This window comes from Chrysemys picta, chromosome 7, assembly GCF_011386835.1.
Source record: "Chrysemys picta bellii isolate R12L10 chromosome 7, ASM1138683v2, whole genome shotgun sequence".
Classification (NCBI taxonomy): Eukaryota; Metazoa; Chordata; order Testudines; family Emydidae; genus Chrysemys; species Chrysemys picta.
In genome coordinates, this window is record NC_088797.1 from 74714502 (window position 1) to 74741970 (window position 27469).

Below are 27469 nucleotides of genomic sequence, written 5' to 3' on the forward strand. Positions count from 1 at the left end.
ACTGACTTTTTAATGGTGACCTCCATATGTGTTTGTGAAGCACTAAAAATGTCATGAACTAAAGGCAAATATTGGCATGTTAGAGTTGCAAAATGCTTATTATATGTGTCACTTGAATAATCAAAGTGGCTGACTGCACTTTGATATGTCACAACATTCCAAAGTAATATATTAATCAGTTAACCGTACCAGGTAGGAAATAAAAAGGACAGAACTGGTGACACTGGCACAGTCCCTACAATTGCATTTATTGGAATGAGGTAATCTCTTTCCAAATTCCACAAAGCTCAGTTCATCATACCAAGACTCTACTCTAGCAAACACTTACATACATGCATAAAGTTAAACATGTGAGTAGACCCATTACCACTCATATGTGTAAGTGTTTGCAGGACTGGGTCCCTAGTTTATAAGGATTAATGGCCTTTTTAGCATGTGCGTGTCCTCAGGTTGGACTGTGCCAATGAGATACACATCTATGCTGGAAAAAGTATCTTAATTTAATCCTATAGAATTTAAAAACATGTTATAAGGGGGCAGAGGATGAGGGAGGATTAGATTCAGAGCCACTGCTGTCAAAAAAATACATACTTCATATTTCTTAATAATACTTGATGGGGAAACTATACATCCCAGAAATTCCCTGTACACTCTTTTTTCCCTAATTAGAAATTCAATAACTGTTCCTTTGTTTTTCAATTCACTTCCCAATTATATATTACATGTTTTTTTTTTCCATTCCAAACTCTTTAATTCTTTTTCAGTGTTGCAGAATTAACTGGACAGTGTACTTAATCCTGTCTCTACAAAGACCTTGTTGTAAATGCAATGAATGCTTTCCTTTTGCTATGGTCCGCAAATACGATTTGCAGAGCGGGAGTGCTTTATGCACATCATTAATGGCATTCTTGTAGAGATTGCAGTGTTGAACTAAAACCCCAAAGCTTTTACATAATAACTTGCATGTGTCTGCACGTGAACTGGCTCTTTAAGAAGGAAGCTGCCTTGGGCTACTGGAAAAGGGGAATCCGGGGAAGAGGCTGATAAACTGTTAGGTGGTGGGGTACAGAGCCCAAACTAGGTGGCATTATTATTGCAAGTATGGTCACTTCATATCCTTTGCCTGAAGGCTTCACTGAATTAGAGGTGTTTGGCATTGGCACTGCTCTGCTGGTAGAAGGTAAGCTGGGGGGAATGTTAAGAAATCAGATCCTTTCTCCATTGTTATTCTTGAAAATCTAGCAAAAATGGGGTTTGCGAAATACAATTCAAAATTTGAGCAAAGAGAAGCATTTGCAATACAGCAACATAGACTTCAGGGTTGCTGTTGTTTCTATGGCTACATTATCAGTAGTTTTGATAATTAAAATAAGACTAGGGGTAGAGGTTGCTTGCAACGTAGAACTCTTTTGTTTATGTAACTACATCATTGAGAGAGCCAGTGCTTGTATTTTGCCTTTTTTAGAAAGAAATTGACTGTGGGCAAAGGGGATGCAAATTTTGTTATTGATTTTTTAAGTGTTGTTATATTTTCCTTAGGGAAGGGATGCTGAACAGATTCAGGATACCAAGCTAATATTTAGCATTCATATTTTGTTTGATGTGGTGAACATTTTATAATCAGAGAAGTCAAATTTAGTCTTATAACTTTCAATACATTCAGACTGATTTGGTGTAGTTTTCATTAATAGCTTTTTGGTAAATCTAGGGAACAGAAATATAGCTGCATGAGACTCAAAAGCTTGAACACTATTAAGAATTGGGCTCCAGGTAGAACAGACTCAACTTAGCCAAGATGGTCTGTTGATCCACAGGCTGCTCTTGTGAGAACATACACATCTTCTTCTGACCATAATTAAATTGTTAATTTATATGTATTTTGGGATCTATCAAAGTCTATTCATGTAGCCATCCCCAAATGCTGATTGCTGAACCTTTTTCAGGGCCAGCTCTAACCCATGCAAAGTATGCAGCTGTGCAGGCTTCTCACTTTTGGGTCCCACTCTCATCTCCCTCCTAGAACCATGCACTGGGTCTGAGGTCCTGGCAGCATTCAAGGAGACCCGCCATAAGTGCCATCAAGAAGGAAAACGCTTTTGTTCTATAGCTCATCCTCAGGAATATGGGAAGAAAAAAAAACCCCAATATTCCAGATGCAATTCTCTGGACTGACAGGGCCCAGTGCCAGCAAAGAGAGAACAGTCACACCTGCCAGGCCCCCCTGACATTGAATCCGAAATATATCCACCCACACACGCTGGCCAGAAGAGTTTCATGCTTTAGGAGCCTATCTCAGAGCACAGGGAGTAAAGAGAGCTTCCACTGCTAGAAGAAAAAGGACTGAGGGTTTAAGAGTCCATCTCTGCAACATGGACTGAAGAGACAGAGGGTTTAGGGCCACCAGTAGCCAGAGGCCCATGCTAAGGCTGACCTTAGGTTTTGTGGGACACTGCATGAATGAATTCTTCACAACTGGAAAACCAAGAAGTAGGTGTAAGGTAAGGACACTTGCAACTGGGGGTATAGAATCACTTGTCACAGGAGATGACTGTTCAACACCTTCTATTCAAGCTGAAAACGCCTTTCCCCAACTACCTGCTGACTGGCCTTCCAGTCTCCCCCACTTCGACATTCTGTGCTCTTTTCCTCTAAATCATCTGCCTGCAGCCCATATTTACCCCTCTTAGCTCCAGTCTCTGGCTGTTACTTGCCTAAGCACCATGTCTCTTCATGTGACTGGCTTCTTCCTGCTACTTGTAATCTGGTATGGGGGACAGAGTGCAGGTCTTTTACTTCTGGCTACAGTAGCCTTTGCTTTCTGATCACACTTCAGAGGACAAGACTCTTCTGGCCAGCACTCTCTGGCTACATCCTCACTACGGGGGGAGGGGGGGAGGATTGATTTAAGATACGCAAATAGCGTAGCTGAATTCAACGTATCGTAGCCAACTTACCCCGCTGTGAGGACGGCAGCAAATCGACCTCCGCGGCTCCCCCGTCGATGGTGCTTACTCCTACCTCCGCTGGTGGAATACAAGCATCTCGTCCCAACGAGACGCGATAATTCGATCTCCGAGAGATTGATTTCTACCCGCCGATTCAGGCGGGTAGTGTAGACGTAGCCTCTGTCTTTTTGGCTTACACTCCAGAGACTGGGTCTTGAAGTCTGCTTTGAACCAAAAAGTGAAGCAATATACAAAAATAAGAAATATTTTATGACCTCAAAAATGTTTGGTTCAAGTTCTGAGAAAAGACTTGGGTTGGCTCTTATTTTTATCTATGCCTGCTTGTCCCTATTTATTATATGTATTTTCTTCAATTCTAGTCTAATGTCTTAATTCTCTTATGGTGGTTGCTAAATTAACCAGTCAGTAGCTTTAACTGTTAAACCACTGGCATCTCAATGAGTGTTCAGAAGCATATGTATTTAACAGTAATAGGTAATTACCTAAAGTTGGATCTGAACTCTGCAGGTTCAGATCTAGGTTTCACTTTTGGCCTATATACCACTAAGAATTTTTATAACAATCACTTTTATCATGGTAGATGCTGCAAAGGAGTCAGAGCTCTCCATTGCAATGCAAATTCATTTTAGCGACCTTGTCGTATATCTGTGATAAAACACACATACCTAAAGAGCGTATACGTGTATTACTCCATGCAATCCACAGAGACAAACATTTGGTGACCAAAACCCAAATAAAATCCGAATTTCATGAAAACAGACCTTCACACATGCTAGGGTTTTAAAAAATTATGATCTAATTTGATTAAATTTATTTGAGTAAACACAACTGAAAAGGGGAGACTGCAGAAAGGGATCTGGGGGTTATACTGGATCACAAGCTAAATACGAATTAACAGTGTAACACTTTTGCAAAAAAAAGCAAACATTGTTCTAGGCTATATTAGCAGGAGTATTGTAAGCAAGACACGAGAAGTAATTCTTCCGCTCTACTCCGCACTGATTAGGACTCAACTGGATAATTATGTCCAGTTCTGGGCACCACATTTCAGGAAAGAGTGGGCAAATTGGAGAAAGTTCAGAGAAGAGCAACAAAAATGATTAACGGTCTAGAAAACGTGACCTATGAGGGAAGATTGAAAAAAATGGGTTTGTTTAGTCTGGAGAAGAGAAGACTGAGAGGCAACATGCTAACAGTTTTCAAGTACATAAAAGGTTGTTACAAGGAGGAGGGAGAAAAGTTGTTTTCTTTAACCTCTGAGAATAGGACAAGAAGCAATGGACTTAAATTTCAGCATGGGCAGTTTAGGTTGGAAATTAAGAAAAACTTACTGTCAGGGTGATTAAGCACTGGAATAAATTGCCCAGGGAGGATGTGGAATCTCCATCATTGGATATTTTTAAGAGCAGGTTAGACAAACACCTGTCAGGGATGGTCGAGATAATACTTAGTCCTGCCATGAGTGCAGGAGACTGGACTAGATGACCTCTCGCCGTCCCTTCCAGTCCTATGATTCTATGAAGTTGTGACAGCTCAATATTTTTATACACTGTTTTAGACAGCATTCTTGGTTGTTTTGCAGGTCACTAAAGTACATTGGAGTACTACTTTATAGTTATTGTCTTCCTGGACAAAAATTAAATGTGTAGAATCAATTATAAAACTAAATAATTTTAAATAAGAAAGGGTTAATATCTTTACAAAGACGTTGTTGTAAGTGCAATGAAGGCTTTCCTTTCCTTTCCCCCCCACCCCCTCTGTGGTTTGCTAATTCAGTTAGCAGGCAGGATGGAGAACGTGTCTGTTTTCATTCACATCACTAATTGGACAGGATTGCAGTGTTTGAACTGAAAACTCAAAGCTTTTTTTTTCTTTTAACATAATGTAAGTGCGCACAAGAACTAGCCCTTTAAGAAGAAAGCTGCTTTGGGCTTCTGGTACAGGGAATCCATGAAAAAGGCTGACGAGTGTTTGCTAGCAAGACATAAAGTTTGGGCTAATTAGTTTTATTATTGCAAATATGGTTACTTCAAACCCTTTCCCCGAAGGCTTCACTGAACTAGAGATGGTTGGTATTGGCACTGCCCTACTGGTGGAAGGTAAGCTGCTGAGGAGAAAACTGAGGGATGCAGGAGAAATCAAATCCTCTCCCCCTGGCTATTGCTACAGATCAAGCAAAAAAAAGAGCATTGGGTATATTTCTTTTTTGAAATATTTCTGGTATCTATTTTTTGCAATAGAATATAGATTTCAGGGTTACTGTTAGTAAGATTATGCCACCATTGATTAGGACAATTAAATTAGGACAAGGATTGCTTACAATGCAGAACTGTCTAGTCTGTATAATGGCACTATCGAGACAGTTGGTGCAAGTAAGTTTACTATTTTAAGGAATCAGGTGATAAGGATTTTTAAGTGTTATTCCATACAGATTTTTTTAAGTGTTGTTCCATTTCTCTTTAGAAAAAAAAAAGATGTGCTATGTATTATATGAGTTAGATCTGGTGGCATCAGGCATTTGAAATTTTAATATGAGTGGTGCCAAGTAAGGAAACAATTATATCATTGTTAAAAAAATTCAGGCTAATTGGAGAGGGCAGTAAACTGCAGCCAGCTTCTGATTTTAAACTTTGTGGGGAATTGATTTCAAAGATAACCTGATTGAGTGCTCTGTCTTGTTTGTCCAGAAGCCACTCTCTTAGGAAACAGAATAACTTGGTTTTGACATCCACCAGTGATTTTTTTTTATAATTAGATTATTACTTGCCATATATAATCCATTGAGGAAGGACAACAACAAGATTGAGCTGACAATTCAGGCTCTGTCAAGGTTAATCTTTGGGAGAAGTCCAATATAGTCAGGCTGACTGAGAAACAATTGAGGAACTTTTGTGTTTAGATACAAGGCATGTTATAGTTGTTATGGGAGAAAAACTGATGTTAAACATGACCTATTTTTTAGTAAAGACAAGCCCAGAGAAGTATGGCAGTCACTGTAGATAAGCCCAAAGATGTATGTCAAGGGCTGGTCCCCCTAAAACTGTCCCTTTGACCTCCGTTGTTCTGGCTCATGGATCGCTATATGGAACCTGGTAAAAAAGTTCTGCCTAGAGAGGGAAGAGTAAAATACAGAACTATGTACGAAAATAATTTGTGCTTCATATGAGCAATCACACCCATGACACCATTGTGCAGCTAGAGACATGGCTTCAGTTGTCATCCATGTCTTCTCCCCTTGAAAATCCTTTTGTTGCTTATTTGTGTTGACCAATACGATATTTATGGGTCACCAGTTGTTTATTGTGTATACGTTTTCATAGTAATTACTTCTGTCTCATTACAGAAAACAATGGTGTTCATTGTGTTTCCCATTTCAGTTGATTCTAGCCAAAATGATGATGTTTTTCAGCTCTGCTTGGGTTCTGTCTGAATGGCTTGACAATCATTTCTTTTCGCAAAATCAAAGAACTCCGAACTCCCAGTAACTTCCTGGTTCTCAATCTTGCGTTGGCTGATTGTGGGATCTGCATCAATGCATTCATTGCTGCTTTTTCCAGCTTCCTGAGGTATCTACATCTTACACTTTCTTCTCATGTAATTTTCTTTTTTTTTTTTAACTCAAGAGGACTACATCAAAAACAAATAATTCTAAACCTAATAGCTTAATCTAATGAACCCATTTCTACTGCATTATCTAACCATCTTTGTGTATCTTAAAAACTATGAAATTAGATTCAGTACCTAGGCCAAGATTCACAAAGTTATTTAGGATCCTAACGCTCACTGAAGTTAGGAGCCTAAGCACCTTTGTGGATCTGGGCCTTAGTGTTTTTTCCGTGCAAATTAAAGAGTAGCTCTTAGCACTGCCAGTCAGATCACCGATAACCAAATTTGCTCCAAAGTTATTTGTGACCCTGTCTATGAGGTTTCCCTAAACACTTGCACAAGGGCATTTTTGTTTCAAAAAAGTTGGTAAAAAAAATCTGTTTTCATGGAGGTTCAAACCAGTTATGACCTGTTAAGCCTCTCTCTTTTACATAAGTGTCAGTAATTCAATCAGGGAACAGAATACTATGCAACTATAGGTGATCAATTACACAGCAAATGACTAGTCACAGCAACAAACTCACAGGCAATCCAGATTCTCAAATATGTTCACATAAAACATCTATTAAATAATTTCATGAGCATATTTTAAAAGCATGAACAATAAACAAATCAAATAGAAAAGAACTAAATTCTTCAAATAAATATGTTATAATAAGGGATCCTAGAAATCTGTTTGCCATGGAAAAACACAGAATTTGAGTTTTTATAAAGAATCGTTAGTTTATACATTTTGTGAAAAAATAAAAATATATACAGTAGAACCCCATTTATCCGAGCCTCCATTCTCCAGCTTTCCGTATTATCCAAACCACCAGCTGCCTGGGACAGACAGCCCTGGCCACCCGGGGCTGACAGCCAGAGGCCCAGCCTCTGTCAGCCCCAGCCCCAGGTTCAGTTAGTATGGAGAGCCGGATAATGTCGGCTCAGATAAATGGGGTTCTACCATATATCAGTAAAACATTGTGTGCAACTGATACCTACATATATTGTGGCTAAGGAAACTGCAGTTCAGCATTTCATTTTAATCACAGAAAAATGTAGATTTTTATGGGGCTTTTTTAATCTGAGAATTTGGGGGTTTAATCACAGAAAACAGGATCCCTAGTTATAATTTACCCCTCTCTATTAATGTGAGTAACTGAATTTTGCAAACTAACCAAGTAAATGAACAGGCCCAATAAGGTCCACAGTTCAGGAAAGCACTTAAATATGTTTTTAAGTCCATCCCTATTGCAAGCAGTTCTTAAGCACATATTTAATTTTAAGTATGTACTTGAATCCCATTGAAATCAATAGAATTGGAATTTGAGCCTAAAAATAAAAGACAGTATCAAAAAATGTACATGGTTCATTTCTTTAAAAAACTGCAGGTCCTCTGGCCAGGTCACATGTTTCACGTCCATCCCTTTCAGGGTATACAATGACCACAACAACAGGGTAGCCTTCTGGGTTAGGTGATTGTCTCTGGGCCTCCCCCAGGTTGAGATCTTGGGGTCTTGTCCTTCAGGCCCTTCTCTACCCAAGACTCCCCGTACTGGGTCCACTTCTGCCTTTGACACCCCTTAAGGGTTGGTGGAGGAACCCAGGCACATCCTCCCCACCAAGTTCCAATCCAGGGCCCAGTGTAGACAGCTACGTCCTGCACTACCAAAGTGCCATACTGCTGCCTCCCTGGATTACTTCCTACCCATTCCCTCTTTTCCAATGGGTAAAGACATCAAATAAGTGGAAATCAAATATATTTTCAGATCTTCTATAAATCTCAAGCCTCTTCCCTTTGCATTTGGCCATGCTACAGTCAGGCCTCGGGGCACAGAAGTTCCTGTGGAGCTCCTTCCCAGGAGCTCAGAGTGTAGGTCAGCTCATCTCTACAGACTGCTGCTTTACTGAGCTGGCCTGCTCCCCTTTAGAACTGCTTTGCAAGTGTGATGGGATGAAGCTGCCTGGGCCCAGCGCAGCTGCTTAACCCTTTCCTAACTGGTACAAGGTTTGCATCCCCAATATTAAAACTCCCATATTAAAAACTATAGTTGCAAAAGCCGACAATCCTTTTTGCATCCACAAATTGTGAGCACAAATAATTGCAGACACAATTTTGTGCCTTCAATTGCTGCCACTTGGATGGTCAGTTGAGTGCTTGATTCCCAACTGGGGTACCTAAAGTCAGGCTCTTAAATCCATATTTATGCACCTAAATAGAAAGAGCCTCTTTGCAAAGCTGCTGAGCATTTACAGTTCGCATTAATTTAAATGGGACCTGAGTTGTTTAATATCTCAGAAAGTCAGGTCACTCCTATTTGAGTACTCAAACATGGATTTAGAAACATATTTAGTAGCACAGTCTCATTCTATGGTGTTAGGGGTCATACAAGTACATAGAAAGGGACATCACCAGGTGACTTCAACTCTGCCTACAGTTTTACACCCACAAAAACACAGCATTGTCAGTGAACACTGAGATTAAAATGTAGCCCTAAAAAATCTTTGTGAGGTGGACCATTATGCTTTGTGTACAAATTAACAAATTACCATTTAATGAGGCTCTACTGCATTTCCTTTCACTTCATGACAAAGCTTTTGTAACTGGTTTCCATTTATTTTTGTATAAACTTTACTAAATGGGCTTAAATTAATATATTGACAAGTTATCCACACTCAGTGCAAATATATTTTAAAGTTGTATTATTGAATGGTATGTAGATTGTTTGCTTACGAAATCAGCATTCACCAATATATCAACAACGGGTGGTTTCCATTTTCAATACAGAGACAAAATGTATTATATCAGACACAACTGTGTGGTAACTACTGGCAAATATAGACTGTTTAATGATGACCACACTGTAATAGCATTTACACATTTCAAAACAGGAAAACAATTATATATTGTATATTTTTTCTGAATTATTTCAATTACCAAAGATGTCTTCACCTACTTCTATTACATTTTGAATGGTTTCCTTATTTGTTTGCAGGTACTGGCCCTATGGCTCTGATGGTTGTCAGATTCATGGATTTCAGGGCTTTGTGACAGCACTGGCAAGCATTAGCTCCTCTGCTGCAGTTGCCTGGGACCGATATCACCATTATTGTACCAGTAAGTTCTACAATTTACATAGCGCCATTGTTTTGATTTTTCATTTTAAAATAGGACGAGTTTAGATGCAATAATCTCTAACTGCAATAGTATGAAAACATTACAAAAATATAAATATACACCAATAAATGTTTAAAACTATTTAAAAATTCTTTTAAAATGTGTCTAAGATGTGGCATAAATAAAATATCAATCTGATCTGTATGATGCCTGGGTGGTGCCCCACTGATTGCAATTAGGCTCTGCACACATACAATTGCAGGATCTGGGCCCATATCAAAAATAGGTAGAATGTATTATATGCAGAATATGACACCTATATTAAGGTGGCCCAAGCGCTTATGTTCTAAAGAGTTATTTTCTTGCAGCTTTCTCAAGTTTCCCCTTTTTTACTGACATGTAATACATTTGCTCTCAGTCAGGGAACAAAGTTTTCCCAAGAGCTTCAACAAAAATTGTTGTATCATTTTTAAGAATTGACAGAGTGGAGGAAATGCTGTTTTCCTGCTAAAAAAAAATGTTGCAACTTTTTTTTTATACTAGTTCTAGAACCTTAGTTGGAAATGATGGAAACATAATATTTGGCAGAGATATCAATGAACATTAGGAGTCGAAATACTTCTGAGCACAGAAATACCTTTTTGTGGTCTTGTAAAAATTGGTTCTGAATTGGCTAAGATAACGGGATGTGACCTAGCTTTAATTATAAAACTATCTACCAATGTTCTATGGGCACTGGGCTCGTGTGCATATGTAAAATGAGTGGAAATTTCCATTGAATTAGACCATCTCCCAGGATCCCATTAAATTTGTGCGTGCATGCATAAGATTTCAGTTTTAATGTGTACAGACTTGTGTAATATGGTCTCAGAGGAGACAGAGCTACCCAGAGGTTGATATAATTTGTGCTGGGAGCCAAACTGCCTTCCAGACAGCCCCTTTATTGAATGGAGAGGGGTGCAAAGATAAAGCCACCTTCATATTCTGCACTGAGTGGCGCTCAAGAAGAGGTGAAGCCCTGTTTTCCTTTAAAAATAAAAAAGCTAGGGGAAAAACCCATGAAAATATGGATCTTCATTTCCCAGACTTCAAAGTTCTTTTGGCTAGCAAGAAATTGCAAATGGAAATTCCTGTGGAAATTCCATAATCTGAACTATTTGGCTAGCCACCTAACCCTAACACTGACCTGTACCCCTTAAGCATACAGGAAGTTGCTCTGTAGAATGTCCGTAGCTGGGGAAGCCAAACCTGCCCATGGGATATGCTGAATCAATGCTTCTCCCGTGTTACTTTGCAACACCACATACAGTACTTAGTCAGCACTTTCCATTTTGGGATTGCAAAAAACTTGCTATGAGTCCCCCCATAGACTGGAGATGACTGGCATCTTCTGCTGCCACAACACCCCTCGCAAAGATATTTTGTGATCAGGGTCCTTGCATCCCTGGTTATGTTGGGGGGTGAATCAAGCCCTTTATTTGTTGTGCTAAAGCAGAGCACAGTATTATCTGAGCACATCTATTTTCAGAGATCCTTTAGTAAATAAATGTCTTCAAAAAGTGAACTGCTAGTTAACTGGGAAATCACTAACACTCTACTCCCCACTCCCAATGCCAGATGCTATCTTAGTATTCACAAAGCCTTGGCGATGCAGCATTTCTGTGATTAAAACAGCAAATATTAAAACTAAATGTGGAGCTTTCAATGAGCTATTTGTTATGACAACTCCACTACATTAGCTGCAAAAGGGTTTGCTATCGTTTTGTTCCGAAGCTTTTGTCAAGAATTCAGCTCAGGCTATGAAAAGTTTTCCTTTCAGACCTAAACAAAGGCCCTGGGATAGCGCAGGCCATAAGCAGCATGCATACTAATATCCTTTGGACACTGAAATATGTTTGGAAGCAGAACAGCGGCATCCCTACCTGATAAGAGAGCTGGACTGAAAATAAGTATAGCTTTGGAAAGACATTTTACACTCTGCAGTATTGGCTAATTCTTTTGTGGAGTGTGTTGCACAAGCTTTTTCCCCCCCACCCATTCAGTGCAGTATTATCTTAAAAGCTAAGGCAGATGGACCCTTAGGGCACAAATAAACTCCTTTATTTTGCTTGAATTGTTACTTACTGATAACCAAACAGCAATGCTCTTACTGAAGATTTCAAATTAAAAGGAAAAGAAGAACAGAATAGTTTTAAAAGTCAGTGATCCAAGACTATTTCACATGCTGATTGCGAGGAAAAGTAATTCACAGTTCCTGATCTCTATAAATCTGATACATCAAAACTCCAGATCACAACCTGCCATTAATCCATACACTCAACTCCCATTCATAATGACAGGTTTCAGAGTAGTAGCCGTGTTAGCCTGTATCCGCAAAAAGAACAGGAGTACTTGTGGCACCTTAGAGACTAACAAATTTATTTGAGCATAAGCTTTCGTGGTCTATATCCCACTTCATCGGATGCATCAAATAAATTTGATAGTCTCTAAGGTGACACAAGTATTCCCGTTCTTTCAACTCCCATTGATATCTATGTGCATTGTATGCCTGTACTAAGGGTGCGAACAAGGCCGGCTCCAGGCACCAGCACAGCAAGCAGGTGCTTGGGGCGGTCAACAGAAAGGGGCGGCATGTCCGGGGTCTTCGGCGGCAATTCTGCTGTGGGTCCCTCAGTCCCTCTTGGAGGGAAGGACCTGCCGCCGAATTGCCGCCGAAGAACGAAGTGCCGATCGCGCCTCTTTTTTCTTTTCTTTTTTTCCCGCCGCTTGGGGTGGCAAAAACACTGCAGCCGGCCCTGGGTGCAAAGTTACTTTTAGCCTATAAACAAAGGTATATTAGAGGCTAGTTAGTGGTCAGTTTCATCTTTGGCTCACCAGAAAGAATATGGCCTGAGCTACAGGCTGCCCAGATTCAATCACATCTCTCATCATGCTTTGTCATAGTCATTGTCATGGAAATGCTAAACTTGATATTAAGGGACTGGGTTTCATTCCACACCATTTATCATCTGCTTTTGGGACACTAAAGTTTAGGGTGAAAAGGGCAATAGAACTGAATTAATCTGATTGTTATATGCAGTTGGGCTTTTCAACCAGGGCCGGCTCCAGGCACCAGGCGAGCAAGCTCATGCTTGGGGCGGCAGATTCCAAGGGGCAGCATTCCGGCCGCCCTTTTTTTTTCTTTTTCTTTTTGGTTTGCCACTCCGGCCCCACTGTAGGGGGCGGCGGCGCAGAGGAGGGGAGTGCCCTGCAGCAAACTTGGCAGGGCAGACCGCGTCCTTCCCTCCCAGCCGACCGGAGCGGCGCAGAGCCCTCCCGGCAGGCGGCACGGCAGGAGGGGCCGCATGGCACACGCCCCGCTGAAGCCCTGGCTGCCCCCCTTCTCCCTCTCCCCCCCGCTAGACCGGGCGCACAGTCCGCTGCATATCTGCAGTACAGGGAGTCCCCCTGCACTCTGGCTCCGGCCGCCCTGCCGGGTTTTTTTTTTTTTGCTTTGCTTTGATGCTCCGGCCGCCCTGCAGGTTTTTTTTTTTTTTCTGCTTTGCCACTGTGGCTGCCCTGCAAGTGTTTTTTTTTTTCTCCCTGCTTTGCCGCTCTGGCCGCCCCGCAGGTGTTTTTTGTGTGTGTGTGTGTATGCTTTGCTGCTCCGGTCACCCCGCAGGTGCTTTGCTCCTCTGGCCACCCCACAGGTGCTTTTTGTGCGTGTGTGTGTGTGTGTGCCTTGCCGCTCCGGCCGCCCTGAAGGTGGTTTTTTTTTTGCTTCGCTGCCCCGGCCCCTCCCCCGCAGGTTTTTTTTTTTTTTTGCTTGGGGTGGCAAAAAAGCCAGAGCCAGCCCTGTTTTCAACTGATGTAAGAGTAACAGGGGGGTTACCCTTAGAGTTGAACCCCGAACTCCCCTTCATCCTGCCTCCTCTAGAACAAAATGATCAATTAGGATCCAGGCAACTGTCGCACTGGAAGTGGCAAATCACCATTTTCCCCAATATGTGAGGAGGGCTCTAAGCTTTTATGTATAAATTAAGGAACTTTAATCAGCAAATGTTGATTTTTAATGACTTAATGAGGAAACAGTTTGATTGTCATATGTAAGGGGAATGTTGACATTTGAGGAATTTAACACCTTCCTCTATCCCCGCAAAGTAACAACTCAGAGCAACTGTTTTCTCTCAAAACCCAAGAGAAATGACTGCAGTTTAAGAAGGAATTTAAAAAAAAAAAAAGCAAACCTAAGGGAATTTTACCTTGACAGTTAGGGATAAAATGGGTAAAACTGGAAGAGATTCCAAATAATTTGATTTTGATTATAGAGAAAGTTATTCCCTATTTGCATGCCTTTCAAACAGGCAGCAGATGCCCCTGCTTGATGATGATGCCTTTAATAGGAAAAGGGAGGAGAGACTGGAACCAGTAAGTTCAAGAAGATTCTGTGGCAGTTGGGAGTGGGCAGCAATGGGAGGAACTGGAGTTCAACTAGGCATCTAGACGTGGGCAGTTTCATTTGGGTACATTACCAGCTCGGGGGGAGGGGGGGTGAAAGCTTCTATCCTTGATTAATTTAACTATGGTGAAACTCTGCAAACATGTCAGTTTTTATTGACTGAAAGAGGAATAACATTATTCTTATTCATGAGGAGAAAGCTTACCATTGGGGAGGGTCTGAGATGTTTAATAACTTCAGCCCCATCCTAGGATATTGACTCAGGCCAACTGTTTTCCCTCCAAAACCAGAAGTGGCTGCTGTTTAAGAAAAGGGGAGAATGGGGGAATGCAAGAGAGTGGGGTTGTATATTAGTATTCAATAATTAGAGAAAACAGGGAGAAAATATGAGGGGACTTGATATCACTTTTTAAAATTAGGCACAAAGAAGAGAAACAAAGGGGATTTATATAGATATTTGAAAATTAGCAAAAGAAGGATAAAACCTGAGGAAATTGGATCTGTATATTTGACAACTAGAGAAAAAAGGGGCAAATTCTGAGGGGACATCCCATCAATATTCAATAATTAGCAAGAAATGGGGTAAAATATGAGATTTCTATATCAAAATTCAGCAGTGATAAAGAAAGTTATTTCCCACTCTCTTGCCATTCAAAAAGGAAGTCCTGGTGATGGAGTTGTAGCATGAGATGAGAGGGAAGGTTGGAATGAGGAGGTTCCAGAAGATTCTGTTGTCGGTGGGAATGGGTATTGCCTGGGGATGAAGAAAAAGTTGGCAAGTGAGAAATGGAGTTCAGGTGGACATCTGAATGGGTAGCTCCATCTGGAGCTTGAATCACTGATGAATATTAAATATGAGACGAGTTACTCTAATTAACTCCAGGCAACTGTCGCACTGGAATATGTCAAACGACTGAAAAGGGAAAAAACACTTTAGTTCTCAGATATTAGGAAAGATGATCAGTGTTGTGGGGAGGAGCACACCAAATCAGTGATTGAGGCCAACTGTTTTCTTCTTCAAAACCATATGTGATTTCAGTTTGAAAAGAGAGGCGGGAAGACAAACCCTGAGAGAATTTTATATCAGTACTTGAGAATTAGAGAGAAAAAAGGCAAAATCTGCAAAGATTTTCTATCAATATTTGTTAGAGAGGAAAAAGGGTCAAAATCAGAAGGGATTTTGAAAAAAGGATAAAATTGGAGCAAATTTTACATTGCTCTTCAACAATCAGAGGAAAAAGAGGCAAATATGAGATTTTTACATCAATATTCAATGATTAGACAGTGTCTTCATCTGCTAGCTGCAAGTGCTGAACAATTCCAAAGCAGTCCTTACCAACTTATTGTATTCAGTTTAGCTACTCTGTCATTCTCCTTTTGTCTAGACTTGCAGCTATTTCATTGTTTTTCTATGAGGCCCTGAAAAAGCTCTAGTTTCCACATAAATCCCCATGCATTTGTATTGCAACAGGCAGTGAAAGGTTACTCACAGCCATTTGCCAAAGTGACTTGGGGCCCTCAATAGTCATAACAAGAATCAAAGGAGTAAAAACCTTTTACCTAGGACACCTTGTTAACAGCTACATGTAAAGAAGCCATTTTGCAGTGCACAACAAGAAGTCTTATTGTTCCTACAAAACCCAGTAACATTACTACATATTTTTGAGCATCATCTACTGGCACTCTAACTATAGGCACCACATATTATTAGGGTTGCCTGATATTTCCCATTATAAAGACCCCATTTTCAGTTGCTTATAACTTTGGCAATCTTTAATCATTTTGGTTGAAATTTTTCATGTGCAGTATCTGCCTCAAGCTGAATTGTTTTGGAAAATATCAGCCACAACAGTTCAGCCATTTCAACAGTTCCTTTGTTAAAATATTCTGGTGACCTTTTCTTTGAGAAGCTGCAGCTCTTTCATACTTTGGAGCAGGGACTCAAAATTTGCAGGTGGGTGGTCTTTGAGCCAGGGATGTACCTTTTGTGGTTTCTGTTAGAATCCGCCCAAATTTGAGCAAGTTATAATAGTTTGAAAAAATTTCAGTTCCCAGATGCTCAGTAGGTACTCTTTAGAATTTAGTTATTAAAATTTCCAAGAATTCAATAGAACAGTAGGGAAAAAAGTCACACGTGATCATGTAATTTAAGACTATCCTAATGCACAAGGGCACGAATTAAGATTGCACCTTAAATCTGGCATTCCTAACATTTCAGTGCTTCACTTTGCAACTTTAATGTCCTGTTAACACAGTTTTCTGTGTAACATATATAGACAACCCTCTTTTATAGAGCATTCCTAAAACAAATGGTAAAAATTCCCCATACTGCCCATACCAATGTCCTACTGTACTAGGGTTACCATACGTCCGGATTTTCCCAGACATGTCCAGCTTTTTGGGCTCCAAATCCCCGTCCGGGGGGAAATCCCAAAAAGCCGGACATGTCCGGGAAAATCAGGACCGGCGGGGCTGGGCCGGGGGCCGGCGGTGCTGGGCCGGGAGCCGGCGGTGCCGGGGGCCGGGGGCACCGGGGGCACCGCGGGCCGGCGGTGCCGAGCGCCGGCGGTGCCGGGGGTGCCGAGCGCCGGGGGCCAGCGGGGCCGGGGGGGTCGAGCGCCGGCAGTACCGAGCGCCAGGGGCTGGCAGTACTGAGCGCCGGGGGTGCCGAGCGCCGGGGGCCGGCGGTGCCAGGGGGGCCGAGGGCCGGGGGCGCCAAGCACCGGCGGGGCCAGGGGCGCCAAGCGCCGGCGGTGCCAGGGGTGCCAAGCACCGGGGGCCGGCGGGGCCGGGCGCCGGTGCTGCCGGGCGCCGGGGGCGCCGAGCGCCGGGGGCCAGCGGCGCCGGGGGTGCCGAGCGCTAGGGGCCGGCGGGCCCGAGGGCGCCGAGCGCCGGCGGGGCCGGGGGTGCCGAGCACCAGGGTCCGGCGGGGCCGGGGGGGGCGAGCGCCGGCGGTGCCGGGCGCCGGGGGCGCTGAGGGTGCCGAGCGCCGGGGGCCGGCGGGGCCGAGGGCTGGGGGCGCTGAGCGCCGGCGGTGCCGGGGGTGCTGAGCGCCGGGGGCCCGGGGGCCAGGCCAGGGGCCGTGGGGTTCTGAGCGGGCCGGGGGTGCTCGGCCGGGGGCCCGGGGGCCGGGCCGGGGACCGGCAGTGCTGGGCAGACCGGGGGTGCTCGACCGGGGGCCCGGGGGCTGGGCCGGGGGTGCTCGGGCCCGGGGCCGGCACCCCAGGGCCCGAGCCGACCCAGGCTGAAGACGCCGGGGGGGCCAGACAGGGCCGCGCCTCCTCCCTCCACACACCCCCTTACCTGCTTCAGGCTTCCCACGAATCAAATGTTCGCGGGAAGCAGGGGAGGGGGCAGAGTTGGGGCGGGGACTTTGGGGAAGGGGCGGAGTTGGGGTGGGGGCGTGGGCGGGGCTGGGGCCCCGTGGAGTGTCCTCCTTTTGGAGGCTCAAAATATGGTAACCCTAACTGTACATCACAGGGAGAATATCTTTTCTGACCCTCAAAGTAGTTAAGGCCAGAGCACAAGATTTGATTACTCTCAGTAGGTCTGAATCTCTACTGTCTTGCACTTTGTCCAAGCACTACCACTTACCCTTTTGATGTGGTAGTATTTTGGCCCTGATTCAGGAAAGCATCTCTATTCACACAACACTTGAGCACATCCTGACCTTTAGGTATGTGATTGTTTTCCACAATCAGGGCCTTTATTCCTACTTTGGGCAATTGTAAGAGACTAGACAAGAAGTTTTGCATAAAGCCATAATCTGATCTACATTGTATTGAACAGTTAGTGTTTTGTACCAACGCTGTCATATGATCTCCAAAACCTGAAATAATATTGTTTCAGTGTGATATGAGAGCGTGGTTTTGTCTATTCTTTCACTGAAATTAGTTTTATTCACTTTCTCAATGCATTACCAGATCCAGGGAACTTGACTGATATTGAATTTGTTTTCTTTAATTAACACCATCACTGAAGTGAATTTAATGCTCTGATAAGATGTCAATCATATTCTTCAGGTCTATCCAAATTCTCCAAGCCCTGAACAGGTACAGCACTAGCAGTGGCTGTGCAAGCTTTATTTACATTGCCCTGCCATTGTGGCATCTCTGTTCTGAAGTGACCGCCTCCAAGAAGAAGGTAGCTCTATGTCAATTCAGTTGTTAACCTATCTGCTGAGACTTCACTGGTGCAGTTTATTTTAATAATAAAACAGAACCACACTTGGCTCCAATTCAGTGCCAAGTATCTCTAAGTGCTTTACAAACATTAAACATACTGTTGTAACATACGGTAATATGGTTATTCTGTCTTGCAAATGAGGAAATTGAGGCAAAAAGACTTTAGAGCCAACGTTTTCAACAGTATCCTCCAGTTTTGAGTTTCTCTGATAGAAAGCTCTTCCTTTTTGTTGTTTCTCTCATGTAGGCCCCAATCCTGCAAAGCTCTTTGACCCATCTGAGAGGTGCTGCACTTTCTCAATTCCTACTGAAGGCACTCTGTACCTCAAAGTATCCATTTTGTACCTCAAATGCTATCTTGGTGTAATGGTGAGGAGGATTCATGGGAACAGCTGCTAAACTCTTTTTCATTTCTAGCACCAACCTAAAGAAAAAGTTGGAATGGTATTCCTGTCTCTGAGGGAGCCATCTCCTCTCGGATGGAATTTACCCCTGAGAAGATTATTCCTTGGGATGAAGGAATAATGAAGATTATTCATAAAAGTATTTCTGGACAGCAAATGTATTGCCTCTGGAGTGGAGCAGATAGGTTTTTTTAGGGTTTTTTTTTTAATATCCAGAGAGAATTGCTCAGCTTTTCCACACAAGGTCTTCACTCACACTCACTTCATATTTATCACTTGCACAAAAAATTATATATTCAATACATTTGTCAGTAAACATGTTACCATCAAATACAATTAGTGGGAATTTGCTTGCCAAATGATAATCTTGTTTCCATTGATTATGGTTATGCAGAAGCAATTTTGCTCACAGAGAAAAACAAATGAAAAGATTGTCCTGTCCCATATATCTCCCATTTGCAAACACATGCACTTCTGGTGTGTGAAATTTGTCAAAGGCTAAGAAAATTATGTGGGATACCCTTTTTAACATAATAGTAAGACATCACTTATATGACTGGGGACCTTTCTTTGCACTAATCAGCTAGCACACTGATCCTGATCCTAATCCTAATCCTAAACGGCTCCTCAAAAACTAGCCTGGGTGTTGTTAGCAATTGTTTGTCTATCTTCAGACTTTCACTGGTTTGAAGGTCACCTTTCCCTTCCTTTTAATGCAGAGGTGGGCAAACTTTTTGGCCCAAGTGCCACATCTGGGAATGGAAATTGTATGGCGGGCCATGAAAGCTCACAAAATTGGGGTTGGGGTATGGGAGGGGGTGAGGGCTCCAGGGTGGGGCCAGAAATGAGGAGTTCAGGGTGCGGGAGGGGGCTCCAGGCTGGGGTGGGGAATGGGGTGCAGGGGGGTGAGGTCTCTGGCTGGGGGTGAGGGCTCTGGGGTGGGGCTGGGGATGAGGAGTTTGGGGTGAAGGAGGGTGCTCCGGGCTGTGACCAAGGGGTTTGGAGGGTGGAAGGGAGATCAGGCCTGGGGCAGGGGTGTGGGAAGGGGTACAGACTCTGGCTAGGGGTGCAGGCTCTGCGATGGGGCTGGGGATGAGAGGTTTGGGATGTGGGAAGGGGTGCAGGCTCTGGCTGGGGGTGCGGGCTCTGGGGTGGGGCTGAGGATGAGAGGTTTGGGGTGCAGGAGGGTGCTCTGGGCTGGGATCGAGGGGTTTGGAGAGTGGGAAGGGGATCAGGGCTGGGGTGGGGGGTTGGGGCATGGGGAGAGGTGCAGGGGTGCAGGCTCCCAGCGGCGCTTACCTCAAGCGGCTCCCAGAAGCAGCGGCATGTCCCTTCTCCAGCTCCTATACGGAAGCGCAACCAGGCGGCTCTCGGGGGTAAAAGGAGCCTATATAAGAAAAAGACCCAAAAATCAGGACTGTCCCTATAAAATCAGCACATCTTGTCACCCTAGGGCCATTGGAATGTGTAGGAGCCAGAGCAGGGCCATGCCGCAGCTTCTAGGAGCCACGTGGAGTGGCCCCAACCCTGCTCCCCAGCTGGAGCGCCAGAGAGGGGCAAGTCCCAGATCCTGCTCCCCAACGGGAGCTCGTGGGCCGGCTTAAAACGGCTCGCGGTCCAGATCCGGCCTGCAGGCCATAGTTTGCTCACTTCTGTTTTAATGCTTCCTGCCCAATACATGTCTTTAAAAAAAGAAGAAGAAGGGATAGAAATAAAGTACTACAGTATGCTACAGAAATGGTTCAAAGCACTAACGGTGGGGTTTGAGGGGCATTGCTGGAAGTTACTGTGATATTTTTTCTTAATAATGTCCCCAATCTCCAGTTTACACTCCCAAAATGCTATGTGTCACAAAAACATAGGAACTCAAGATTAACCATACCAAATGAGATAATAAGTCCAATAATAGGCCTTTGGCAGTGTTCAATTCCTGATTCTTCAAACAAAGGGGCAAATATCCCATAATGTTCCTGGCCAACTGTACACTACTCATTCAAGGGGGAGAAGAAGATTGCTTCCCAGTCTCAGTAAAGATTAGTTTATGCCCTGTAGCATGAGATTTGATTATCCTTATCTCAGCATGAGTATAACTATAAATGGTAATCTTGGTAAGAAAATTATCCAGCCCTTTTTAAATGCAGTCACAGTATTTGACTCAGTGACCTGCACTGCAGCAAATTCCACAGCCTGCCTGCCTTCTCTGAAGAAATATTTCCTATATAGTGGTCTAAATTTACCAACCATTAATTTAATTTATTAATCTATTCCTCTTATTTTTATGGGACTGGGTATAAAGGCATGACTAATCAGTTTTTACTATAAAATTATGAAGGGCAAGTACCTCTATCAATTTTCCCATGACTCATCTCTAGTCCTGGCTGAACAATTATACTTTCTGAGGGCAGAATAATTTATCTGGTGAAACCTTTATTATAGGCGATGATGCACAAACCAAAAAAAAACCCATGACTTCAGATTATGTCTGCAATTAGAAAACAATATAATTTGTAAAGTGAGCAAATTTGCTCTAGAATCATTGACCCACTATAAATAATTTTGGGCTACTTGTTTATTGAGTCACATTTCTGAACAGAACAACACTTTGTGGTGAACACTCATTTTTTTGAATCCCATTTCATCTTCCTGACCGCTCTATTTGTATGGGATCTTCTTTATTTCCTTCAGTTATCTAGCCTAACCAAATTCTTAAAAATTGTTTTAAAAAAACATGAAAAGCTCTTTAGTGGAGAAACATTTTTTTTAAAAAAAGGAAGAACATTTCAACTACAAGACCACATGTACCTCCTGTTTTGTATAAAATTGAGCAGTGACATACTAGATATCTGATAAGACCATGCCAAAAAGGAGAGTAGTTTCTTGGTTCCTGAAGTCCTGAACCGATGCATCACTGTGATATTCCAGTTTTATGACAGTGTAATTCCACTGAAATCAGCCTGATGTCCCTACACTTATGCTTCAGGCAATAAAATATGGCAGAAACCAATTACTACTCACCTTGGATCATATCCTGAGTTTCTTTGATTTGGTACCCAGATTCTAGACAACCCTGGCTCTACACAACCCCACACAGACACTAGGAACAAAAGTAATCTTGGCAAAGACGGGTTGATGGCAAGCAAGAATAGATCATCTGGAGCAGACCATGTCCTTGACCCACTATGACCTTTCATGTCACAATGTGCAAATGACCCATGAAGGGGCTAAGTAGAGATTGTAAGATCTACAATTTTCGCAAGAGCCAGGACAGAGGCACAACAAATTGCACCTTGTAATTTTCCTTCTGGCCACAGCTTTTGGGACATTCATGTATCCATAGCTTGAAGACAGTACCTAACCCATCAAGTGCTGTTCTGAGGGTCAAATCTCATCCCTCCACAGCAGAGGGATAGAACTTGAGCATCCTTTAGGGGGGTACTGCACCCCATTTGCATGTCATTGCACAGCAAGTCTTGGAGGTGTGAGCCAAGTGAAGGGGAAGGAGTGAAATAAGCTACTGCAGGACTACTGTAATAGCCAGAGTAGTTCCAATGCCACTCTATGCCCTGGAGGGATTCCTTACAGCAACACCACTGGATCTGCCTTTTGCCAAGCCTGGGTACTTAAGCTTGGCATAGGGACTGGATTTAGCCCTTAGGCAAGAGGCCAAAGGTTGAGGGGCTTCAACCATTGGAGGTGCAATAATTTCATAGAAATGAGAGCAAAGGCTGCATAATTGCATTCAATAGGAAAAAACATTTCTTATTTCTGCCAAGTCAGCTGCTATGTGATCTATCCCTGAAAAGGGAAAATTACAAGTCCTTTTTCATGCTTTAAGATTCTGTTTTTCTATACTTTGCAGGAAGTAAGCTACAATGGAGCACAACTATCTCAATGGTGATATTTGTGTGGGTGTTCTCTGCATTTTGGTCTGCAATGCCACTGTTGGGGTGGGGTGAATATGACTATGAGCCACTAAGAACTTGCTGCACATTGGACTACACCAAAGGAGACAGGTGAGGAGGCCCATTAGATTATTCCCTCAGCTTTCTGTGAAATGGGTGACAAGACCAGCAGTAGGTGAATTTTATAGCAAACGCTTATCTTTCAGAGCTGACACTAGACATCCGGCTGCCCTAGATGCCCCATCTTTCTGGGACAGAGCAATTGGGTGGAAATGTGCTGGTGTGGTTGCTCTCAGCCCCCAGCCATGGTTACAGCTGTGTGAAGTATCTCAGCAAACCTCTGCTGGAAGCAGCTGGGCCAGAGACCCACTAGTATGGCAAATCCCACTCACTGCTGCTGTCACAAAGGCTCTGGCACCTTTAAAAGAGCTGAATCCAAAGCTGTATTGGTACAGCTCACAGGTGTGAGGCCAGCTGGGTCAGAGGCGTCCCTCAAAAATCGACACCCTAGGCAGCTGCTACTGCTGTGTGATCTATTCCAAATACTGACTGTGCTACCACTAGTGTTACAATGTCCCTCATGCTCTCCTGTTTATCCACCTAATACATTGTGTCATGATCTTTGATTCTGAACACTCTGACTGGGACTTTTTTGTTTTATTCACATGTACTACCTAGCACAAGTCCTGATCTTTGACTGGGGACTCTAGGCACTATCACAATATTAATTAATTAATTACATTATCATTCTTACCATTATCTTTATATAATACCATCTGTTTGCTGATATCAGCTGAAACTCTTGAGCCAACAGGCCCTACAGCTAAACTAGGAGGAAATAGGGGGTGGGGTGTTTTCCCTAAGTAGCTCTTCTTACCAGAATCCACTTCCACTCCTGGTCTATCAGAGTGCAACTGTATTGAGCTTCAGCACATGCCCCAAAGCCTGTCTGCTGCATCTAAAGCATCTGTCCTTCCTTTGCATTTTTACAAATATAAATATATAAATACTTAGAAGCTTTTGCCTGAGAAAAGATTACAAGAGGTCTAAATTTCCTTTTCTATGCAGTCTTTTATTGATAGAAAGGTAATATACAGAATGGTTGTTAATTAGTATTTCAAATATTGCATGTGTGCTAGAGCACACTCTGATTAATGCATTTTATAAACAACAAACAACACATCAGAAAAGGATTAATGGGGGCTTTTTCCTCTACCCACCAGAAATTTCGTCACATTCCTTTTTGCTATGGCCATTTTCAATTTTGTGATCCCTATCTTCATCATGCTGACAGCGTACCAATCTATAGAGCAGAAATTCAAGAAAAGTGGACAGTTCAAGGTAAGGAAGCTTCCTCGAGTTCCCCCCAAAACAAGATCACCTATGTGACGTATAAAGTCCTGAAAACACACTCTCCCTCCTGGCCTCAGTATCATTGACCAAGATTTTGAAACAACCCCTCACCTCCCCTCCCTACAGAATCCTTCCCAGATTATACACTAAAATAAGTGCATGGTAAAATAGAATAGAGGGAGTTTTTGTTGATTTGATATAGATAATCATCCAGAGTAGCTTTGCTCATGAACGCTCATTCTTACTTACTTAACTAAGTCTTAGCACATCAAAGCTCTCTGAGAGCAACAACACTGCAAAGGAAACATTATGAGGAGGACTCAGTTTCTAAGTGGGGGCAGGAGGGGAGGCTGGTTTTATAAATGTAACTTGTTTACACTTGGCTAGGGTAAATCAGAAATCTTTATGAGGTGGAAACAAAGGAATTGTTTCTTCAGAAATGTTCTGGAGCACTAGGTTTATGATGATGTAATGTGGCGATTATGTAACTTGTTTTTTTAGGCACATACTGTACAGTCAGTGAGCTTTACACTTGACTGGCTAATTCACACACAGAGCTCCCTCAGTTATCAAATTCATTCTCATGGCATCCTTAAAAAAAAAAGAAACAGAGTTAAAATTTGAGGCAAAGATTTACCCTAGCAGACTAGTGTGTAGGATAGAAGGTATGTACACAAGCAATATATTACTTTAACAAAGATCAACATTTTTTTTCAGTGAGTTTATGGAAGAGTCTGACAACTTATGTCTTTGCCTATTATAGGATGGTGTACAATAGTGTATGGTATTATGTAATCCGCAGGAAATGTATAGGCATTAAAACTACAGTTCAATGTGTACACATACACATTAATAGTGAGGTACTCAAATACTATGGTCATGAGAACCACAGAAAAGTCTACAAAATATAGACACAATGGCAACACTATATGTTTTGGCTTGATATCAATGATCTCATTTAATTTTTTGTATTATTTGTTATATTTGCTTCATCCCATTTGTAATACCCTCTTAGATGCTTACAAAATCCCATCCCATCACCGATTTGTCCATTTTGAAAGTTTCCTGTTGCCCCCTACACCCTGTCCTTTTCTGTAGAAATGAAATTAACATGGCTGCTTAATTAACATCCCTGCTGCTTTCAAGGGACACTTCACATTTCACCTTGTTATGTCACCCCATGATCTATATCAGCTCTCTAGGAATAGCACTAACAGGCAAATAGCTACTACTGTCCCAGCAGGGGGAGCCCAAAACATTGGGAGCCAATTCCACACAATTTCATCCAAATAACATCAATGGAAGAGCTGAGAGCAGAAGGAGGACAGTCTCTAACATGTGTGTCTTCTATCTAAAAATCCTTCACTGATTTTGAGCAAAGAATATTAGGTTACTGCATCTGTCCTGTCTGTTTAATGCCGCATATTACTATGTAATAGATGAGTGTGTGGTTTTGTTTTTTCAGTTTAATACAAGTTTACCAGTGAAGACACTGGTCATTTGCTGGGGCCCCTACTCCCTTTTATGCTTCTATGCTGCAGTTGAAAATGTGACTTTCATCTCTCCAAAACTCCGAATGGTATGTTGAAAAAGCCCTCACATTGTCCTTGTTTTTTTCTGACTTACTCCTACAGCATATCATTTCACTAATCATTAGCTTGACACAGGATATATAAATAAGTAAATGGTTTCTACATAGTTTATTATTCATCTACTATCTTTAAAGAAAAGCAGCTAAGTATAGTAATGACAATAATTAAAAATGATATTAGTGAGATCGCCACAAGATACTGAAAACAATTTAATAAGCTTCACTTGTTGCTTCAATAGTCGATTTTGGATCTGTAGCCTGAGTATTATTCGGTTGGTCAGGTTTTCATCTAAGTTCAAGTGGTATTACTCTAAAGAGCTGGTTTTGGCTCCATTGTTTTCCAGTGTGGAGCATTCATTTCTTAAGTGAATCTTTAATTAGTAAAACCACTCTTAAAATGCTTACTTTTCCCAGAGGACTCCTCTCTGAATAAAACTTGTTCTGGAATTGGAGGAAATGAACCTTTTCTCTAGATTCTCTCTGTTCTACATTTGTAGGAAACGAGAAGGGGATGCTAAGATGGCATATAAAAAGGATGGGAGTTTAGCATATGTGCATGAAGTATTTTACCATTCTATTTCAAAATCAAAATAATTTATCTTGGGGAACTGACTGGCTCAGGGGTTCAGTAATAACATATGAAGCCTTTCATCTGTAGCTCACTGGTTAAAATCCATCCAAAGTTGCAGGTAGCTAAAAGTTACTACCATATATTAGTTCAGTATCCCATATATTGTTCAGTATCCCACCTAAAATGAGTTTGTGATCTCAGTTGACTTCACCTTGGATAGCCTACATCACAAAATTCACTACCACAAATTGTGCATTTGTTTTCAGTCTCAACTGAAAAATCCCAAGAGTACAGACACTGAACTGATTTCTCACTTTGGAGGTGGTCCCCTCCTAGTCAGGGAAGAGTGGCTGGGCAATTTGAAGAAGTTTCATTGTCTGTCTTGTACCTGTCATGTGGGTAAAGGACTTATCTTCAGTTGACTCAAAACTCATCACAAGCAGCAAATTCATTTTTAAAAAATTATTCAGCAGGAACTTGTTTGGTAAGGGGCAAACCAACCATTTCTTCAGGGCTAGACTGCAGTGAGGATCTAATGGGCTTGTGTAGCATCACTTCAACTTTTGCTGAAACTTACATTTTTTACATGAAATTAAAATTGTTCTCTGTCTGTATATATCTTATAACAGATACCTGCCATTATTGCCAAGACAGTGCCAACAGTGGATGCTTTTGTCTATGCCCTGGGGAATGAAAACTATAGAGGAGGAATATGGCAGTTCCTCACAGGACAGAAGATTGAGAAAGCAGAGGTCGATAACAAAACTAAGTAACACTAAGTAAGCTAAATTAATGCAGACACATAACTGAAAGCAAAACCAGCTGAGGAAACCATGTACGTACGCTAACTTTAATTAAAAGTGGTTCCACATTGGAAAGGTTCTGCCTGGTCTAAAAGCAATGAAATACTGAAAGAAAGTCATGTGGATAACTGTTGAGTTTCTCTTTCAATCTGTCATGAGCTGCTTGTCAAACAAGATGCCTTAAACCTGTGTTGGTTGTTGTCAGTCTTATTTTATATGTCATTGCAAATAAACTGTGTGCTGTGAAACATTTTTTTCCTGCTGGACTAAGATCAAAGTTTAGAAAATGAACTGTGGATATTAGGTTATCCAGTGAGGCCTACCAGTATTAATTTGTGCTCTATTTATCCACATGGTATGTCTGGGTAACCAAAAGATTAAAGCAATATCCAGAATTATACCATATGTTTGTGTCAATGACTTGTTCACCTGCATTTTTTAATTTCACATAAAACAGAAGTTTGCAAATTTAGGGCCTGAATCTACCATCCTTATATAACTGAGAGCAGACACTTATATAACTGAGAACAGACACTGGCTCATATTAAAGT

General features: G+C 42.2%; 1 protein-coding gene and 1 long non-coding RNA gene across 3 annotated transcripts in view; one reads left to right on the top strand and one right to left on the bottom strand.

Moving 5' to 3' along the window:
* The first annotated feature begins 957 nt into the window (after window positions 1–957).
* Window positions 958–27316, top strand: RGR (retinal G protein coupled receptor). 2 transcript variants are annotated; one of them, XM_005294019.4, is made up of 7 exons: window positions 958–1180; window positions 6376–6532; window positions 9551–9672; window positions 22558–22711; window positions 23824–23941; window positions 25419–25532; window positions 26745–27316. In XM_005294019.4, exons 1-7 carry the CDS (start codon window positions 1102–1104, stop codon window positions 26886–26888), a joined length of 888 nt encoding a protein of 295 aa, XP_005294076.1. In that variant the 5' UTR covers window positions 958–1101; the 3' UTR covers window positions 26889–27316. The 2 variants fall into 2 exon arrangements, with proteins under 2 accessions (XP_005294076.1, XP_005294077.1); XM_005294020.5 differs by lacking the exon at window positions 958–1180 and adding an exon at window positions 4802–5065.
* LOC101947762 (uncharacterized) overlaps window positions 13503–27469 on the bottom strand; it is a 43442-nt gene continuing 29475 nt past the window's right edge. The window contains exons 2-3 of the long non-coding RNA XR_006175503.2: window positions 19998–20085; window positions 13503–14864 (exon numbers count right to left, since the gene is read on the bottom strand). This is a non-coding gene — a long non-coding RNA (uncharacterized LOC101947762). The remainder of the gene's footprint in view (window positions 14865–19997; window positions 20086–27469) is intronic.

Bases quoted from the DNA above. Each gene is read 5' to 3' on its own strand.
- RGR (XM_005294019.4), top strand. From the start codon at position 1,102: ATGGTCACTTCATATCCTTTGCCTGAAGGCTTCACTGAATTAGAGGTG. The intron at 1,181-6,375 runs GTAAGCTGGGGG...GATGTTTTTCAG, and splicing joins CACTGCTCTGCTGGTAGAAG to CTCTGCTTGGGTTCTGTCTG. The intron at 6,533-9,550 runs GTATCTACATCT...ATTTGTTTGCAG, and splicing joins GCTTTTTCCAGCTTCCTGAG to GTACTGGCCCTATGGCTCTG.